Source organism: Echiichthys vipera (genome assembly GCF_963691815.1).
Source record: "Echiichthys vipera genome assembly, chromosome: 18".
Lineage (NCBI taxonomy): Eukaryota > Metazoa > Chordata > Actinopteri > Perciformes > Trachinidae > Echiichthys > Echiichthys vipera.
This window is the reverse complement of record NC_139843.1, coordinates 12420547-12438280: the sequence shown is the minus strand read 5'-3', so window position 1 is coordinate 12438280 and position 17734 is coordinate 12420547. Positions and strand designations below refer to the sequence as shown.

At 38.4% G+C, this 17734-nt stretch overlaps 1 protein-coding gene across 1 annotated transcript in view; it reads left to right on the top strand.

Moving 5' to 3' along the window:
- The window catches only part of LOC310960442 (protocadherin-15-like), a gene marked incomplete at both ends in the record, with an annotated part of 148445 nt that overhangs the window by 70559 nt on the left and 60152 nt on the right, over nt 1-17734 (top strand). Inside the window, 6 exons of the mRNA XM_083932147.1 lie at nt 1410-1538; nt 11200-11319; nt 11483-11668; nt 12939-13175; nt 14218-14334; nt 16099-16239. Coding sequence (XP_083788273.1) covers nt 1410-1538; nt 11200-11319; nt 11483-11668; nt 12939-13175; nt 14218-14334; nt 16099-16239 — 930 coding nt within the window. The remainder of the gene's footprint in view (nt 1-1409; nt 1539-11199; nt 11320-11482; nt 11669-12938; nt 13176-14217; nt 14335-16098; nt 16240-17734) is intronic.

The following is a 17734-nucleotide window of genomic DNA, read 5'->3' as shown; positions in this document are numbered from 1 at the left end:
TCCTGCAGAAAGTGAGAGCATCTTTTATTCAAAAATGCATCTCCAATGCTTCACAATAAGGGAATTACATGAAATAGTTAACATTAAAACAGGGATAGAATGCTATAATTAATGTCAGATGAGATGGAAACTAAAACGTCCTCGATCAAAGTAAAATAAGAAATAGTAGTCTAATAAATAGAATACATGAAATGCATAGCATGAGATTAAAGGAAAAACCCATTGAGTTATAATAGTAAAATAAAGAATGGAAATCTTAAAATCAGTGGTAGAAATTTGAAAAGGAATATAGTGCCTCTGTATTTGTGGGCGAGCGTTAAACTTTGGCAGGTGGCCATGATATCAGCAAGATTATAAATTCTGAGCTATGCAGTTATCGAAAAATGATGTGTGAGTCCCTTCATGCAAAATGGAGCTTGCTTCCCCTTCTTCTCTTTGTGTCTGTGTGTGTGTGTGTGTGTGTGTGTGTGCGCGCGTGTGCGTGCGTGCGTGCGTGCGTGCGTGCGTGCGTGTGACAGCCTCCGTTTTCATTATATCATTTCTCATTCTACTTTCCATATATTGGCATTCAGATGAACTGTTTTGTCAACTGTGAGCTGTTAACCTCAAATTACGTGCATCACCATGTGCCCTGCCAACCTCAACAGCCTGTTGTCACCTCTGTGATTGTCACCCTCCTACACAGACACACACACACACACACACACACACACACACGCACACACACACACACAAACACACACACTCACACGCTGATTTTTCTCTTTTCATCCTACTGCTGTGAATCAGTTAGCTCTCCCTCATTTCCCACTTCCTCCCAGTTCCCTTCTTAAAGAGTCAAAATTTTGGATTTAAGTTTGTTGTATTTCCCATCTTTGTTTGCACAATCTTTTTTGACAGATTGCCATCTATCCATGCGACTTTTGGTAACAAAACAATGGCTAATCAGACCAACTGAGCTGTCTGAGGACTGTCACGTGATCACCCTCGCTATCCTTATTAAGTAATTTTTAAGTCTTTCTTAATAAATATGCCTTCTATTATGGCAAGATACGGTGCAAAGTGGGTTTTTAATCTATTTTTAGAGTAAACAGTAGTTAGAAGCATAAAGAGATAGGAGAGCCAGTGCAGCTAGATAACAAGCTAAATGTGCGCTTTAATTTGTTTCATAAGGGAGCTGTTAGTAAGAGTTAAAAAATTGACTACGGTGGTGAAATAAAACCTCTGTAAAAATTGAAGATGGATTCATCCTTTATACTCACTAATAATCCATCCCATAAAAGACTTTCCGGCTCTAGTCAAACAGGTTAAATGGAATCCAAAATTCAGCCTAACATGTGAACTGAACAGAATTGTAACACAATCGTGTGCGTGTGTGTGTGTGTGTGTGTGTGTGTGTGTGTGTGTAGACCTCCACTGCGATGGTGAACATTGTGGTGACGGATGTTAATGACAATGACCCGCTGTTCGATTCTTCACTGCCAGTGAACCTCACTGTCATCGAGGAGGAGGATCAAGCCTACGTTGGACAGGTCAAGGTAGGCGTATACACACATACACTAAGACATTTTTATTTTAGAGTGCGATTGTATGCGTATGTGGTATGTATACATTCATGATTGTTTATTTATTTGTGAGCTTTTTGTGTTCTTTTCCTTGCACTAATCCTTTGTGACAAGGATGGGTCATGACTAAAAACAAATTCTATTACTGTTTATCTTATTAGGGGTCCAAGTCCAAGGGGGGTGGTAAGTGGCAGTACCAGCGGTGCCCTATTGTATTCGCGAAGATTTTTATTATTATTTATTTAATATTATTATTATTATTTTCCATCAGTAAAACTCATACTGCCGCCTACACCATACAAGTTATGGAGGTGAAACTTTGAACTTTGGTTCAGACCCCTGCACGTACAACAGACACCAAAAATGACACGTTCACCACAAGGTGGCGCTATAATCAAAAAACGTTTTTTTGCCTCTAACTTCCACATTGTATTTCCCAAATTTAGAATTCTTTCATCCACCTGTTTTCTGAAAGGTGCTGAATCTCAGGATACAGACCACAGCACATTTCTGCTGAGTATTTTTGCACAAAATCACAAAAGACCTAGACTAGTCCCCGATCACCATGGAACTTTGCAGGAATTATCCTTTGATCATCTTGATGGAAACTTCTTAAAAGATTCGTACAAGTCCAAAACATGTGTGAGTTAGAAAGTAAGAACTTCCTGTATGTTGTACACATAACAGGAAGTGTTGTATATCTTCGCAATAATTAGTCCAAATAACATCAAACTCAGACTGATTAATCTCCATGGAAACTTTGGGCTCTGTGCAAAGTTTGAGGTCAACCGAACATTAGTTGGTGCTGTTAAACAAAATTCAAAAATACAAAATATTGCAAAAAATATTCAAAACCTACTTTTGCGAACTCGTCCTAGGCCAAGAGTCCCATCAGCATGAAATTTTGCACACATAATCCTTTTCACCCTTTTCATAATCCAAACAATATGGAAGTTTTCGAGGAAAGACTTTGTACACTGTAGTCAAAACAGGAAGTGGTGCGTTACTTTGAAGTAGTTTCTTAAAAAAGTAAATGGAAAAGTTATTTCCCGAGCCGCACTGAGGGTCTGTGCAAAATCTGACATCAATTGGCCACAGGCTGGGGCTATTTTGCAAAATTGAGTAATACACTATCTACTACTATCTGTGCTGCGTTCAAGCTGCCCATGGACCTGTGGGTCCGAACTGCATCACCTCTGCGGGTCGCCAGGTCCGAGTTGCATGGGGGGCTTGGACCCTGTTGATACCTGCTTGCAGGTCTAGTTATATCAATAATTCCCCACTAAAAAGGCCAAACATATTGGGAAAGCATGTGAAAAGCATTTGTCTGTTTTATTTATCTTGTAGCCTAGGTTGACATGGTTGAAACTGGTGACACAATTCTGTGTCATAAGGACCTTTAGACCTTCAGAGAAAGGTACATACTTATTAAAAAGGATTCATCTACATTTCTGTTTCTACCCCTTTACGGTCTCTTACCACACATACAGACACACATGCAGAACACAAAGATTCACAGAAGCTCTAATTAAATTCTGCTCTGATAATCTTTTACAATGGGGACCAGTGATCATTGACATAGTTCTGTAAACCATGGTAGTTCTTGTAATTAGGACTTTATACTCAAAGGACTGTGTTTGCATATTTGTATTTGTATAATGATACTGTATGTGAGGATGGTGTCTATCTGCGTTGAATATTTTCCCCATATTTTATATATTACCTTGTGGAAATGTATCGCTCCCTCAATCACAGGAAAACGGAAATTCCAATAACAAACTTTGATTTTAAACAGAGAACTGCAGATTAATCATTTTTAAAAATTCAAATTTTTACGTGACTCCGTAAAATCCTAAGATTATGTACTTTTCAGCAGTTTTCAAGGGTTTATCCTCAAATTATACTGTCATACAGGAAACAAAATATCAGCTATTAACCAAATCATTAGAATTTTTTTTTAAATAAACTGAACTGTGAACTAACTTTCCACTAAAGGACTTTCAAAGTCGTCAGTGTTCTGTAATGTTCAAAATACACAACCTTGTTGCCTTGGGTGGGGAGTCATAAAGTTGTTGTGGTTTTCATTCTTCTTACACTGAGGAGTCACCAACTGAAAGATCTTTCACCAGGAGGAATCCCTGATTTGTGTGTCTCCAAACTGGAGCACTTCGGGGGTTTACAGTTGAAAGCCTGGTGCATTTGGAACCAATGCTCAAGGGTGCCTTGTGCACTGACATGGAACACAGAGGGCCTTGACAACGCACCTGGCAGCTGCTACTTCTCTATGCTACTCTGCCCGCCCCTGAGGCAGTAAGGTCTGTGAAGGTCCTATTGTTTCAGACACCCTCTCCCTGTGAACGCGGCACATATTCAACCAGCTAGATATCTGGAGTGTGTCTGCATGGCACCAGCCACTCGGCTTGCCTCTTGAAAAGTTCAACCCCGATTTTCATTCTGATCAGAGGCTGATTGGGGAGCTCCAATGCTATTGGCGAGTCGAAAATCAGGGCTAAAGTCGTGTAGTGCTAAATGGCATAAGCAGCCATTTCAGCATGTATACTTTTAAAAAGTATACTGATTGCAAATACATATAGTGGTAATTATACATGGTTATGGAAAGTATACTTATTTTCAAGTCATTTGTAATACACTTTGTGTATATATAATACATAATCACAGCTGCAACAGTTGCGTAGTTGTGTTCTTGAGGTTTGGAGAATTCCTCCAGGTATTTTTCCTGTGGTTGCCTGGATCTCAATTCTTACGATTCAATCCTATTGTCTGAGTGGAAATAACCTTAGACTAAGGACTAATATGAATGACACTGTTTTACATATAAATGAATATAGCACTGCAACTACTATACTATAAATTAAAAAAAGAAGAAATTTCCAGCACGTGTGTAAATTACATGATCTCTCCTCAGCTCTGTGTGATGAATTTTCACCTGCATCAGCACCCTCATCTCCAATTACCACAAAGACTCCTGGCCTTGTTCCAAACCTAATAACTGACTCATGTAGTCCCCAGACAGGGGTCATGGGTAAATCTGACACTTTGATAGGCTCTGATCTTTAAAGATGCTCCCTAAGTAGCACGCTTGCTTGGATTTGTTCCAATCTTATTTCATAGCCTTTATACACCAGTGTCAATGGGTCTTTGATCAGACTGACACTTTGCCAGGTTCTAAATGTTAATCATCCTTCTTCCGTTAAACACTAAGACTACTGCTAATATATGTATATGGTCCTTGTACATCTATGTCTAGGGTTCTAAAAGTGTTACTTTTAACACATTCCAAAGTTAAAGCTCAATACCTTTTCTTATTTGGACAATCAGGCACTATTCCAGACTCGTAAATTCTACTTTAGAAGAAGGCATTTCATTCCAAGCATTCCAAATTTTAACTCTTGCTTAGACCTTTGGACATTTTCCAAATTCAACATCCAAAAAACCCAGCCTAATCCTTAGAGAGGGCACTTGAAAGTATTCCAGTCCTGAACTTTCTCCCTTTCAAGGACCCTTGGATATTTTCCAAACCAAAACAGACGGTGTGATCCCTCAGCAGGCAGTGCAAAGCAAGACTCTGGGCCTCATTCCAAGCCAGAGTCCCTACCTGTTGGTATTAAACAGATTTCTGGAAAAATGGATGGACCCGACCTTGGTTTGCTGATGGTGGTAAGGTAGAGAGATATAAATGGGAGAAAGACACTGGGGAGAGGTAGAAGAGGGGAGATGGCAGAGCTTAGGGAGTATGGCTGCATTCTTAACCTTACTTTCATGAGTTTTAAAGAGGTGAAAAACACATTAGAAAAGGGATAGACTGGCGAATTTGAAGAGGTCAAACAGTATCACCAAAAAAAATAAGGATCATGGTAGGTCAAATATAATGAGGAGAGGTGAACACTTAATTTGAATGATATCGTGGCAGACTAAATAGATGCATAAACTTCTGAAGTGATTAAATTGTAATTATCTTCAGGAATGTTGACAATGTCAGCTGCAGCTGCAAATGCTGCAAAATTAAATATTTTTTATCAAGCTACCTGCCTCGCAACCTCTTAACCTCTTCATCAGTTTACAATTTGGTTTATCCCTCTACGATCTACCATTTACAAGGATTCAAGCTTTTCTACTAGTCCAGCACAACACAAGATCATTTTGCTGATTTGCACACCTTCAAATAGAGAGAGGGAAATGAATCAGTGAAATTGCCTGAGGCAGTTGTTAGCTGGAATAAAAAATTGGTACTGTCCTTCTGGCACGATTGCTTGTCCTTATACAGCATGGTTGTTTATTCTCAACGTGTACTGTAAGCGGAAATACCCTGCACAAAAATGGCTCAACATTAAGACCAGCTGTAGATGTTGTATTTTTCTTTGTAAATGGTTTCAAATTGATTGAAGATTTTTGAAGGGAAAAAAAACTTCAGAAAGTGACTATCGATCTATCTTCATACTACAGTAACATTGTGGCAAGCCATGTTTTCATTTAACACAACACCATTTTACTAGAAACAAACAAAACGTGCATTCTGATTAAGTTCATCCTCAAAAGCCACTATTAATAGGAAGCAAAACAGTGATTAAACATGAGATGAAAGGAATATTGAATGTATTCTTGTCTTTATATTAAAATATTGTCCTTTGGAAGCTTAAAATAACGGGATGGCTATTTGCAACCCATCAACGATAAGCACAAGTCTGACTCACAGGTTTCACCTGAGAGGCTTTTTTATTGTTTTATTTAAATTGTTCAGTGTTTAAAGGCCTAGAGAAACAAGCCAAAAAATAAGTGGAGAGCCTGAAAAAAATTTATTTTGTGTAGTAGAAATGTTGTCACCCCTAGTGAAGGTCCCAAGGTTGGGGAAAGCACTGCTCTAAAAAATACCAACTCAACATAGAAAAAAACAGGTACAAATACATTTATAGTATACATACAGAAATTTGTCTTGGAACCTAAACAAATGGCAAATGGCAAACATATAGACCGTAGGCCATATATATTAAACACCATATAGGAAACGGTGCAATTCTCACACACACACACACACACACACACACACACACACACACACACACACACACACACACACACACACACACACACACACACACACACACACACACACACACACACACACACATACACACACCAGGGCTCCAGACTCCGACCAAATGGTTGCCTTTTGATACCAAAATTTGAGAGTGTGCGACTGAATTTTATGTCTAGCTGCACATGTGCAACATGTCCCTCCATATCAATATGTAAGTGGCTAAACAGCTACAGAGTGACAGATAAGAAAGAAACAATATGTAAGCAGTGTTATAAGATAGATACTGACATTTTAAAATAGTGTTAAAATCCCATTGCGTCTCATTCTCGTGGACTGAATATCTTGTATCGTCTCGTCTCGTGAGCCAAGGGTCTTTTCACACCGCTTATTCTGAATGTATGGTATATTTTTTAATATTTTACTGTCATGACAGCGATGGTGCTGTTGTTTACCTTCTATGTTGCAACTTCAAAAGAGCACAATAAAATGTGACACTGTATTTGTGTGAAAATACAGAAAATTTCTGGTTGCGCCCCTAAATTTTCAGTTGGGGGCCACACTGCTCCTAGTGAAAAAAGTTAGTCTGGAGCCCTGCACACACCCACACACCCACACATATTTTTAGAAAATCTCAGTTATTTAGTTTCAGTTGAAAATACTTATGTCGCTGTATCTAGGCATGAAATTAGAGGTGAGAAAAGAAAAAAGGGGAAATAAGAAGAAAAGATGTATGAGCAGCTATTCATGAAAGGCAGAGCATGTGCTTGTAGAGACTGTAAATTTTAGGCTTAAAGCTGCGTCTTTTGTGAGTGTGTGTTGAAAAGCAGCAGACATAAGGCAGCAGAAACATTAATTATATTGTGTCGCTGGCTTTCAACTGTCTGGTAATGTAATTATGCTGAAATAACTGTGAGAAGAGGAAGGATAGGGAGAAAGTCTCACAAACACACACACACACACACACACACACACACACACACACACACACACACAGTACGCGGTGACCCAAACTGCAGACATCAATGTGTTTGAAATTAAGATGATTAATCTGGCATAGAGTCTAAAGGATTTAATCTGAAATGCAATGATATGACCACTAAACTGTTTGGAGGAAGGTTTTGTGGACAATATATCAAATATCAAACATCTGGCGTTTTAATAATTTACATAGGCTGAAGAAAAATGCTGTTCAGTTATCTTTTGTTCCAATTTTTCACAATCATATCACAGAGCTAAATCTTTCATTTAAACACTTCTGGAAAATGATGAGATGTGCACATTTGGGGTCTTCTGTTAAGTTCTTTATTTGCCTTTTGAAATACGCATGAAAGCACATGTGAAAAGCAGTCATAAGGCCTGAACACTTATAATAAAATAATAAAATATTAATTCAATGACAGCTGGAAAATGTGCAAGCTATGTGCAAGACTATCTCTTGGCCCTGACCAAAAACTTCCTAGGGTTTGGTTGCTGGGAAGGCTCATTGCTGATAAAACATTTTAATCAGTGAGCCTTTATGCCACATTAAGGTCGGAATTATCGGAATTACAAATCCCCCAGCATTCAGGTCAACCACCAAGATTTACTGTGGATTCATCTGACTTGGCACACTAACACAGAAGTGCCTAAAAAACCCAAACAAATACAAGTACCTCTCAGGGGTATGATGTTGTCAGCATTGTTTACGTTATCCCATAATTGCCGGTTTTTAACTAGTAAAATCCAACTCAGCCGGTCATGGTGGTGTTATGTATTTGAATGATTTGAATTTCCCCTTTTGTCTGGGGAACTGAAATCTTCCAGGACACTGAAATCTTCCAGGACACTTGGACTGGCACCAGTTTCTTTCTGATGGAAACACTGGTTGTCAGTGCAGTGTTTAAATCCTCACATAACCAACTCTGAGATCAAACAACTGTCTTGATGACTGAATTGTTAGCATGACAATTTTTGCCATCTCTATCATCTATCCCATATGCCATGTATTATAGGTGCTGGTATGTGGATTTTGTTACCTCTTGAAACAGCCAGGCTAGCTGTTTCCCTCTGTTCCTTCAGTGTTTATGTTAAGCTAAGCTAACCTGCTGCAGGCTTTTGCTTCATATTTAGCATGCAGTCCTTGTGGTATTGATTTTATTCAGCTATCTAGATATTGGTTTATTTCCCAAAATGTATTAATTTAGCTTGAAGAGTAATTATTGAAATAATTCAGTTAAAATATATCTTTTAACACATTAGGTCTTCTGCAAAACTTATATAGTTGCATGTTCACCACCAAATCATTCAGCACCCTTCCTTTCTTTCTCACTCTCTCTCTCTTTTTTACGCTCCATCAAATTCATAATTCAGCTTTCTACGCAGATATCAATGAATCAGTGAATGCAAATCATAACAAAATGACTTCATTCTTCTCTGTTGCAGTCTTCATAATACTGGCAAGACAGAAGCTAAAATTGCATTAAAGTTGCATCTTATCTCACAGAGTGGCTATTACACTCTGTGAGATAAGAGGCAGCTTTAATGATCCAAAATTGGGGAAAGAGGGAAAATTGGGTCACTGCAACATCAAGAAGTGGCACAGTGCAGCAAATAAAATTAAATATAAATGTGAATTGAGTAATGGGAGTTAGATAAACATATTAAACTGAAAATTTTGAAACTGCTTCGAAAGAGCGGAATGTCTTGACAAATATTGGAAGGATTGCCTTGAAATTTTACAAACATTAACAATCCCCAGAGGGCACATTCTAATAACATTGGAGATCCCTTAGCTTTTCATCTAGCGCTATCATCAGGCCAAATTTACATTTTTCAGATAATTTGGTAAATTATTAAATACCTGCAAAAGTAATTCCCATCAGTCTCAGCTGAACAATGTGTTTATTTCTATGGACCTATGGAAGCCGAGAAGAAGAATAGCAGTGCTTGAAAATTGAAGCATTTTTTGAATGCAGTTATCTCAACATCACAAGTTAAGTATTTTCTACCATTTTAACAGAAAACAAAACGTCAAGCCCAGATGGAGCTGACAGTGACTTAGTTAAGCAAGCAGTTGGTTGAAACATTTGGAGCACTAAGAGAGCACTTGACACTTGTTTGATCTACGTTTGAGTATACAGAGCAACCAGTCATCTCTTCTTTTGTCATATGTTCTATCCTCAGTGATCACTACATTCTCATTCACATCACTTCATTGTCATGTTAGTATCTCTATCTCAGTATCTCTAAGTCAAATACAATTTATCGCCATTATTTTTCCAGACAACATTAACATATCATAATGCCATTAGAATAATCCTTCATCATAGACAGTAAAAATGTTTTTAACATTTAATCAACTTAAAAATCATCATCCTCCTGACTTTTTTTGTTAAGGAAGTTCCTGACTCCTCAAGGCCTGACTGGAGAAACACACTTTCTTTCTGTTAGCCCTCAGAGCAGGTGTGGAGCAATTATTTTAAACATTTGCCACTCACCCCAAATATATTTTCCTTTTGGGGACTTTTTAGAGTCAAAAAGCAACGTAAGCTAAATCAGTCCTGCACACGCAAACAAACCATTTTAATATTTCCGCTATCCTGCTCTCCTCTACTCTGGTCTCATCTATTTTATTAGCATCAGAATGCTGATTGGGACAGGATGCATGGAACACTGGCTACCCATTTGTCACCTTCTCAACACCTTTTTTTACGAGTTGAAAGAGATGACGGAGTCTGGAGACTGTAGTCCATGGAAACAGACAAAAAAAAGAAGCAGTTCTTTTTTTTTCCAGGTGTAAATTGAAACCGCTCTGGAAAAAGTTTAACACTTGCTACTTGTAGAGAATAGGTTTAATTGCTTTGGACAAATTGCAAAAAGTCGGTAAAAAAGAAAGCCGACACCAGGGAAAATGGGAGATAGAGAGAGAGATAGAGAGAGAGAGAGAGAAAGAGAGAGAGAGAGAGAGAGAGAGAGAGAGAGAGAGAGAGAGAGAGAGATAGAGAGTAGATCACCAAGGTCTGTCTTTGTCACCTTGCCAAATCTACACCTAAGAAGTTGAATTTTTTGTATAAAACTTACAGACAAGAGCAATTACATGAAGTAAGAAAGGCAGGATGAATGAAAGGGAGAGATAAAGAACAAAAATAGCTATTTATGGTATAATTCTTGGCATGCAAATGTAACCTCTATTTGCTGAAGTTCAAATAACAAGACAGTGTATAAAATGGCATTTGGTTAGAGGCACAAGGTCAAAAGTTCAGAGCTAATATGGATGAATTGTGGGTGCATACCTAAAGGACAAAAGCTGAGTGAAACGGTAAGCTGGCAACTATTTATAATTCTCATTTTCTAGTATCTCTTTACATTCACTCGCCGACTTGCAAATATATGTATCTTTCTTCCTAGAAAAGCTTTGTAAATTTTACCAAGATTGAAAGAGGTTTTACCTCTTGTATACATTCACAGCCACTTTTAATTAAAATAATAATTTGCTTTCAAGAAAAACGAATTGCAGGTATTTCAAAGGATGATGATTTAAACCTTTAGTCCTCTCTTATTGAATGTGTAATTGAGTTATTTCTCTGTGTCTATATTAAGGCTACAGACCCGGATCTGGGGGAAAGCGGGCAGGTCCATTATCGTCTCGTTAACCACCAGAAGCTGTTTTCCATCAATGCCACCGGAGCAATCAGAACTACAATACCACTGGACAGAGAGGTCAGCGAAAGCAGTAGATATTTTTACATTTCACAAGACTGTTATGGTTGTTTAATGCAAAACAAAAAAAAGAAAGTGGTAAACAGTTGCAACCATGACATTATGAATATATTTTTGTAGCTGTAGCTTTGATGTTTGACCGTGATTATCTGTCCTTTTAAAGGTGAAAGGGCACTACTTTCTGATTGTTGAAGCCTGGGATGGTGCAGTGGACCCTCGGCGATCGAGATTGACACTGTCCGTCACCATCCTGGATGTAGATGACAACAGCCCAATATTCACCCAACAAACTTACAATGTTAGCCTACCAGAGAACAGCCCTAAAGATACAGTCATATTACAGTTAAAGGTGAGTGAGACTCTTTTCAACTGATGTACAATTTCAGTAGTTTATTGCAAAGTCATAAACTGGAAGCTTTCTGGAAACATGCCTGATGTTATATCTAATAAATTGTGAGGTACCCGTAAATGAATTAGCCCTTTTGCCAACCACTTAATCATCTGGATTGATATATTTGCTGGTTTAAGCTCTCTATCAGCCAATAAATAACAAAAAAATGTAGGCCAGAAATGCTGGTAACGCTTTATTTTAAGGGTTCAATTGCAGCCCAGGCCCTTTGCTGCATGTCATCCCCTCTGTCTTCAAAAAAGAAACCGTCAATAAGAATGTATTAACCCTAACATTAATCATCATTGTCATTACTTTCGATCAGGTTGCTTCACAAAACATAGTTAACTGCTAATAAAAGCATAATAATGTGTTTTTAATATAAGTGCCTATAAAAAGAATATAAACTAACAATGAACATGTTTATGATGCTATTATTACCTAGGGGTGGGAATCAGAATCACAATCAGAAGTACTTTAATAATCCCAGAGGGAAATTATTTTTGTTACAAAACTTTAAATTTACAGAAATTAATATTTACAGTAGTAAAATATGTACAAGATCAAAGATTGTCTGTGATTGAGTCTGAATTACAGAGAGGAGGTGACAGGCTCAATCACAGCATCACAGAGTAACTCATTATACAATACTATCAGTATATTTTGCCCATGATAATGATGGCATCACAATACAGTGATTCTGCGATACTCGATACATTGCAAGATGATTATCTATGATACATCACAATATCTGTGTAAGTGACGAATAAAAAAATACTGCAGGAATTAGGTATTTATTTACTCCACCATGGTATCAGTTTAACAGTTACAATTTAACAACTGAGATAAAACGATGTACTGCATGAAGTCTGAGCGTAGTGCAGACAGCATTAGAGGTGTCTTCAAAAGTCAGAATGTTAATTTGACAACACCAAGTTCTAAGGGAATAACAACTGAACGACATATTTGTTTCCATCTAGTTACACAATAAAGTACTTACAGAAGGAAAAAATAAGATACCGACCACCAGCTGGACTGCAAAGGTCACTACCACAGGCGTTTCAGACATACCGGCCCAACACAGACCTAATGAAAATACTACAGTCTCTTTCTAGCCCCAGCACATGTAGATGTTTGTCCTTCTGGCAAATATAAAAAATTCAACCCTCCATAAATTCACAAGCTGATGATATTACTTTCTTTCCCATTCCCTGACTCTTTCTTTCTGTAGGCGATAGATGCTGACCTCGGCTCCAACCTCACATATAAAATCAGAACTGAAGGCTCAGACCGGGAGATCACTCGGCTATTCCACATCAACCCAGTGACAGGAGAGCTGTCTGTTCTTAAAGTTCTGGACTATGAGGCTCTGACTGACTCAGAACCCACATACACATTCACAGTAGAGGCCATGGACGCAGAGGGAACCATGCCTCCAGGACTAGCCTCTGTTACTGTCAGAATCATGGTGAGTGTGTGGGTGTGTGTTTATACTGACATTCAGGGGCCATACCACCACTTGTTTTTAGTCACATTAGCACATTTACTTAATTTGCACAAAGGTTATTGCACATCCATCTCTCATCAGGAACCTCTGACATCCAAGACCAGAGTGATAGTTATAGCATTAAGCAATATAACTGCCAATTTCTGTTCATTCCACACTATATTTGTTAACTTATTGTGTATATTGCATGTCTTAATTTGACAACTGTGGAACAAGCTTAAAAGGTTCCACATTGTGAAGTGAGATTTCCATGTCTTTGTTGATTATAAATCAGGTTGTAGTGCTATATAAATACTGTTAAGTATTGAAATGTTAAATTCACAGAGAAATGCCTTTAAACGAGCCATCAGGACTTCTGTATGGATGTAATGTCACCACTATACTATATATAGGTAGAAAGTGCTGTTACACTGCTGTTACAGTCATCCCACGGCTGCAATGAAGGTACAAAGACCCAGAGAGCGCAGATGCGAAAGACCCGGAAATGCTGACCAATCAGAGCAGAGACTGGGCTTTTTCAGGAGGGGGTCTTAAAATAATGTGTCAAGTTCAAAAAATTATTTTTGAACATTAAAGCTTTTAAATAAGTTCAAGTAGAAACTAAAAATAAAATAATGAACCTGAGCATATGTCTCCTTTAAAACCCATCATACCACAACCATTAAAAACACTACATCACTCTGTGGTGTCCTCACTTTCAAGCCTGATGCTGTTTTCTAGCTCTGCTTTTAATAAAGCCAAGCCACAATAAAACAAACCTTTCAAAGAACTCATATGTTTACCTAGATTGGGTGGTGTTTTTGTTAGCAGCTGTTGTTCTTTTTTCTCCCTGGTGGCCAGATGTTTCCAAACCTATGAAGACTGAATCTGATTAAATGAATGATTTTGTCTACAAAGTCATTTCCCATAGTATTTCTGGCACTTACTTGAAAAAAAAAAGCAGCTTTGTTTACTGTATGTTTACAATCATAATGCCATGCTGTGTTTGTTTACCTCTCTCCAGGACATGAATGACTTTTCTCCGATATTCAGCCAGTCAGCGTACCGAGGCCTGGTTGCCCCTAATGCTGTCAAGGGAACCATCGTAACCACAGTGATGGCCAATGACTTTGACCCTGTGGTGAGCATTTCCAGCTGCTGCTATTCAATCAAACTGTTTTTCACAGTCTGTTCCTCAAAATGTGTATGGGAATGATGCAAGATAATGATGCTTATCTCCACTGTGGGTGTGTGTGTGTGTGTGTGTGTGTGTGTGTGTGTGTGTGTGTGTGTGTGTGTGTGTGTGTGTGTGTGTGTGTGTGTGCGTGCGTGCGTGCGTGCGTGCGTGCGTGCGTGCGTGCGTGCGTGCGTGTTTGTGTGTTCCTGTGTTTTGAATGTTTTGAATTCTTTCTCCAGTGGAGCCGTTTTTGAACCCCAGTGTAGCACTTAGTGATCCCTCAATTGGGCTTTTAACTCCAAACATCTTTGTAATATAGGCTGGTTTATTCTGCTTGCTGTAATATGAAGGTTAGCTCACTTTAGAGTTCCATTGTGAGCCATTAGATAGTCTGGTGCAGTTAACTCCGGGTTTGAAAGGCTGTAAAATGCTCGTAGCGGGGTCCAAGTTCAGTGTGAATATAGCTTGTGTGGACTTGCTGAGTCACACAGCATTTTGTTTAGATGAGGATCTGAAATATAGTGACTGTGTGAAAAGATGCTTTTACCTTTCTCGTAAACATAAAACATCCAACTGTTAAATTTGCAATTTTACAGTATAGTAAATCACCTTTGCATCACAAAGCAGTGATCTTAGTTTTCATTCCCCCCTCTCCGTGTGGAATCTTCTACACTGGCGATGTTACCCCATAAGCCTCTTTAAAAGCCCCACATTCCTTTGACTAATGTGCCTGCTGTCTTCCTACATCAGCTGAATCGATTCAGACTTGAGGTCTAAGCATCAAGCTAGACTCTCTGGGGTCGAAATGTAACATTTTACTGTCAAGGCTGCATGCTATAAAGGCTCAAACAAGGTACTAAATAGCACCTCAACAGCCTTGGATATACTGTGTATATAAATAAATATATATATATAATATTTGGATGTCAAAGTCACTTATACCCCTCAGACCCACAATTTACCTCTTAAGTACAAACTTTTAGAAAAATCCGACAGTGACGTTTTGACAATTACGTAGACAGTGACGTTTTGCTGACTTACTACGAGCCGTTATTTAATGACAGCTTACAGATGCCTGTGTAATACTGCTTACAACTGCAGTGTTTCTACACAATCTAGCTAATTTCGGAAGAAATGAGAGTTATTCATATCTTTTTTTATATGTTTTTACAGTTCATTCTAAATGTAGTTTCTAGAGATTCTTGTAATGTCATGCTGACACTGCAACGTTGAATCTTTTAGTGGTGTTGCGGTAAAAGTCTCTCAATGGAAATATGACCTTAGAAGCCTTTCTGTTTACCTTGGATACCTTTCTATTTACTGGCAACATGCCTTCATTGCAACTGTCTGGTAAACGTGATACCCTGGTCTGGTAACAGCTACGGTGTACAGCATAGTAGCTTAGCCGTTCTTGAACATATCAGATTCAAAGCCTTAATCAAGATAAAGCACTCAAAGTTATCATGACTAAGTGTGCTTTCACACCTGTTTGGTTCAGTTCGAATTAACTCAGATCCGTTTGCCCAGTTAGTGGGGTTAATAATAGAATAAAACCTAATTGCTTTGGATATTAGTTACAGTCATTACACAGTCATTGCTTTTATTTTGATACTACATTGCAAAACATCTGTATGAGTGGCAGTATTCTAGACAGCGTGCAGCGTTATTTCATCCTAAAACCACATTATTCTAAATCTTTCATCACAAGTGTACTTGTTATCTTCACAGGGTACCCCAGCAGGTCAAGTGCGCTATAAAGTGAACCAGGAGGCTTATCCATACTCTGCCAGCATATTTGATGTAGAGGAACAGACGGGAAACGTGGTAACCAGAGTAAACCTCAACGAGGAGCCCAACCTCAAGTTTAGTGTAAGTTTGCTCTCTCACACACTCACACACACACATACACACACACACACACACACACACACACACACACACACACACACACACACACACACACACACACACACACACACACACACACACACACACACACACACACACACACACACACACACACACACACACACACACACACACAAACACACACACACACACACACTTCTTTAGCCATGCTGGCAGCATGATTCTAGATAAAGCAATATCAGTCTTTTGAAATTAAAACAGTCTAAGAAGGGAAAATCACACTTTTGTTTTAAGTGGCAAAGAATATTGGGCAAAGGGCCGCAGGATGGAATCGAAAACGCCCAAAAATTAAAAATTTGATCTATACAAACTTTTAACATTAGCACAGTGGCTGTAGTTCAATAGGGGTAAAGAAAATTAATCTGATGCATCCATGCTCTGCTCTTCAGTTTTGTTTGTTTTTTGGATTTGGTGGATGGAGGATTGGAACAGCCTGACACAATCGAGTCATTAAAAATGTATTTGAGAATCACTCAGAATTGACTTGCTTACTTGTAGTTTTTGTGTACGTAAAGGTGTCCTTGTACAGAGTACTATAAATCCCTATCCACTGTACAAAGTATACCGCAATAGCTTGTTAGTTTCAAAAATGCCTTTTTCCTCGCCGCACTTCTCAATGGGACTTTGGGCAATGCTAATTTCATCTCTTCATTGGGCTTTAATTAACACAACAAGGATTCAGCGTCCTCTGAAGATGTTACTCAGGGGACTAATTCTACCTCGTTTGCTCCCAATAATTCAGACAAAATGAATCAGTCCAACACTTGTGTACAATTTTGGGATTATGACTGAGATGAAGGCTGCATAAGGTATAATTTTTACAAGGACATGCACAGTGAGACAATGTCATTGATAAGCAAATGTCTACCTAATTCCCTTGCATCACTTATAACGGCACCAAAGCGTTAGGTATTCTCACAAAACATTTTTGTAGTAGCTTAGCATGCATAAGTAAGTGTACAAGGCTAGAAACAGATTTGTGAAGTTGGAAAATTTGGCATTGTGCTGTTGAGCAAGGCCCTTTACTACCACATGTTTCCAGAATAATCAATGTATTTAGCAGAGTGTAAGTTATTGTGTGTGTATAATGAAGGGCAATGCAGTATCAGTAACAATTTATTGGCTCAATAAGATGGAGAAAAGACAATATTTCAACATTTTATATTTAAGTTTGGCCCTCATTAGTTATCCTTTGGGTCCGGTTAACAGTGGTTACCCACCAATTAAATGAAAAAGAAAGGCTAAGCAGGAAGAAAATAAGCACACCAGTGGGACACACACATCTTGTACTCCAATTCCCATGCAAATAATGAGCTTTTAGAATGCGGAGCAAAAAAATAAAAGTAGACATTTATTTTGGTTTATTATCAGCCTGTCATGCATTAGCTGCATCAATTTATTCTGCCAACTCCGCTGTCAGCAGACTGTAGAATTG